The sequence below is a fragment of the Prunus persica genome, chromosome G8 (assembly GCF_000346465.2).
Source record: "Prunus persica cultivar Lovell chromosome G8, Prunus_persica_NCBIv2, whole genome shotgun sequence".
NCBI lineage: Eukaryota > Viridiplantae > Streptophyta > Magnoliopsida > Rosales > Rosaceae > Prunus > Prunus persica.
This window is the reverse complement of record NC_034016.1, coordinates 21,155,678-21,159,463: the sequence shown is the minus strand read 5'-3', so window position 1 is coordinate 21,159,463 and position 3,786 is coordinate 21,155,678. Positions and strand designations below refer to the sequence as shown.

The window sequence follows — 3,786 nt, the reverse complement described above, 5'->3', positions numbered from 1 at the left end:
TCAATTTTTATTTTTATTTTTAAAAAATAGTATGGCCGCACGGCTATACCTCTTTCGACACGTAGGCGCCTAATCACAAGGTGAGTCCTATTTTTTAAATATAAATCGTATAGCCGGGCGGTTATACTCGGGTTTTTATTTTTATTTTTTCAATATTATAGCCAGACGGCTATACATAGTTTGACACGTGGGGCCCTAACCACTGAGTTCCTCTCTTTGTTTATTTATAAATAGTATAGCCGAACGGCTATACGCCATTTTTTTATTTTTTTAAACGAGTATAGCCGTGCGGCTATACTTATTTGGACACGAGGGCACCAAATAGCAGGGCGGGTCCTTTTTAAAAAAATATAAATAGTATAGCCGGTCGGCTATACTCTGTTTTTTTGTTTTGTAAAAATCGTATAGCCGGGCGGCTATACGTAGTTTGACACGTGTGCGCCTAACCGGTGGGGCCGTCTCTGTTTTTTTTAATTACAAATAGTATAGCCGCACGGCCATACCCGGTTTTTTATTTCTTTATAAATAGTATAGCCGGGCGGCTATACTCTGTTGTTCTGATTTTTTTCCCCCTTATTTAAAAGTATAGTCAATATGTACTGGCTGGGATCCTATTTTGACACGTGGGCGCCTAATCGATGGGGTCCTTTTTTTTTTTTTTAATAACTGGTATGGTCGAACGGCTATACTCGGTTTTTTAAATTGTTTTAAAAAATAGTATAGCCGCCAGGCTATACTTATTTGGATACATAGGCAGCTATACTTAGTTTGACACGTGGGCGCCTAACCGCTGGGGTCCTTTCCTGTTTTTTACAAATAGTATAGCTGGCCGACTATACTTGGTTATTTAATTTTTTTTATTTTTAATATAAATAGTATATAGCCGTTTATTGTTAGATTTCCTACAACCATACTTGTTTTCTACTCCTGAAATCGGACCTTGGAGAGTTGCAACATCAATTTAAAGTGTACACATTATACATATAAACCATTAAAATATATATCAAAGCACTTGTACAAAACGGAACATCGAGCTGATATTATTTAAAGCTACATAACACGATCAAGATTATTTAAAGCACATCAATCATATAGCTAGGAGAGATTAGCCTTTCATGACAAATTTCTCTTGTATACATGTATAATTGTTCCACACATTTCCCCTAGTATGTCCATTCCTTGGGAAGAAATAGCTCCGGGGAAGAACTTGGATTTTGAGTAATAATGTAGCATTGAGTCGATGGAACATCTTTATTTCCATTTTTATTATGAACTGAAATACAATCGCCTCCTTTTCGTTTATGATCCTTAGCATCTGAAAAAAAAAAAAAAAAAACCCTAGTTTCTTAGCAATAAATTCATTTATTAAAATTATACATAGTTCAAATTAAGTGGGAGCATGAAATTAACCTTGACGGGGTGAAATTTGGAGGCCTAGGGCATGAACATTGAGGTTGAGAGCTTGAACCACACGGGAGGGCAGAAGAACAGGAGCACAAGCTGCATGCAAAAATTAATATATAAGTATTTCAATAGAAAATTGAAAGCACATACATATAATATTTTAATCGAAGCAAACTTGCGAACCTGGTTTTTTAGTTTTGTGGGAGTTGGAGCCTGCTATTTGAGGAAGAAAAACGCCAGTGCCACATGATCTTTGGCTAGAAGAATCCAGGAAAATAGCTTGCATTCCAGGCCCTCCAGATGACCAATTGACATTGGCTTTTGGTCTATGAGGATGAGGTCTAATTGAGCTAGGTTTTGAATTCTGCAATTGGTGACAATGACACACTTTAGTCAAAGAAACACTAATTAAGATAACTTAATTTGTTTTTAATTTTAATTTCAATGTGTTTATTTTAAAGTCGACATTACTTAATCCCTAAGGCAGGTTCGGGAATTTTCGAAGAAAACATGGTAGATCCCCCCCCACATCACACCTCTAAATTAATTACTTCCCCAAAACACTCCTCCAACTATGTATATTTTTATTTTTCTTAAGAACCAAGTATGCTTTGAAGTGAATTAGTTGCAAAAATATCAGAATGGCAATTAAATGTATTGGGACGGGTTTATAACTAAATTCATCAATCATTTATTCAATAAGATTTCCATTACCTAAATGTAGAAGAAAAAAACTCTCACACACACACACACACATATATATATAGAGATTTTCTCCTATGCGAATGTTCGGATGTTATTAACGTGCGAACGCCGTGTATTTTCTACTATCCCTTTCTACTATCCCTTCTTGCTTTCTTCCCTGATTACAATGACGTAATGAACGTACGCATAGGAGAATTTCTGTATATCATTTATAATTCTTTTATTTGGATGTCCGCACATTATTATCGTGCTAATGTCATTGTAAACAGAGAGGCAAACAGATAGGGATAGTAGAAAATAAATGACATCCTCGCAATAATAACATCCGAACGTCAACATAGGAGAATTTATGTATATATATATATAGCTTACAAATGAAGGCAGCCATATTTTATTGTTTATGAGTGAATTAACGAAATTAAAGGTGTACTTACTCTAGTCTCTATAGAGATGTTTTGATCAAGTCTTTTTGTTAATTTATTTTTCAACAACGAAAATGACCAATACCTATATATTACTCTCCTGAAATGATTAGGTAGATCTAGACCAATTATGTATAACCTAATCTTGGCTGTTGAGTAAGTATGTAGTATCATGAGTAGGTTTGTATTTCTGATAAATTAAAAAGAGTAGGTTTGTAATTGGTCCCTTGACAAAAAATAAAAAATAAAAATCTGTCTATTGATCCTATCTACTATTCCCCAAAACCATGTCAAAAGTGTCGCGGAAGTAAAAACCAGAACCTCCAAAATCCCAGCGTCAAAATTTCCATCTTCGTCTCCACCATTTTCACAGACATTGTTGCAGAACAAAAAAACCACAAAAACAAAAACAAAAGAGAGAAAGCACGTACCAAATGATGATGCTGGTGGTGCTGCACTTGAAGCCTCGAGTATGCCTTCAAATTAAGAAATCAAACACAAATAATACGAACTCAATAAATTTTGGAATGAACCAAAACAAAAATATAAAGATGGAAGAATTTGGAATATGTATATGTGCATATATCAACCTTTGTGTCACGTATTGCTTCGTCTAGAACTTGAGACGGCAGCCACAGCATTCCTTCTTCAAAACCAACCTCTCCTTCCTTAGCAGCCATGGAAAAATATACAGAGAGACACAGATAGAGATTAGAGAGAGAGGATTTTATTTCACTTGAGAGAGAGAGAGGGTTGCGAGTTGTGATTGTGAGCTCCAACTTCTAACCTGCAACGCAACTATATACTCACTCTCTCTCTCTCTCTCTCTCTCAGGAACGTAACCAAATTAAGAGAGAGAAAATCCTATAATTCATAGCCAAGGTCTCATGTGTGAGAAAACTAAATTATCTCTCTCTCTCTCTCTCTCTCTAAAAGCGCGTGTAAATATGTTTTCTTTTTAGATATTTCACTACACGTCGTCGTTTGGGGTCGCGTCTTTGCTAAATCTTCAAATGCGAGACTATGCCAGCGCAGTTCTTAACAAATTAAAATTTATTAATTGACCCTAGTTTACGACTAGAATTACGCACAAAACCAACATGCGGTTTGCCGGTTCTGTGTAGGTTGGATTTTCCTTAATGACTACTTTGACCTTTCCGTGTCAAGTACAATTTGTTTGATTTATGATGATTAACCCTATAATCCATGCATGATTGGAATTTTGAAAATTAAATACTCCAATTATCTTTTATAA

At 35.4% G+C, this 3,786-nt stretch overlaps 1 protein-coding gene across 1 annotated transcript; it reads right to left on the bottom strand.

The window, feature by feature from the left end:
- On the bottom strand, positions 967 to 3,338 carry LOC18768918. Its single transcript, XM_020570611.1, has 5 exons — positions 3,122 to 3,338; positions 2,963 to 3,007; positions 1,588 to 1,768; positions 1,411 to 1,500; positions 967 to 1,315 (listed from the first exon to the last, which is right to left on the bottom strand). Exons 1-5 carry the CDS (start codon positions 3,209 to 3,211, stop codon positions 1,164 to 1,166), a joined length of 558 nt encoding a protein of 185 aa, XP_020426200.1. The 5' UTR covers positions 3,212 to 3,338; the 3' UTR covers positions 967 to 1,163.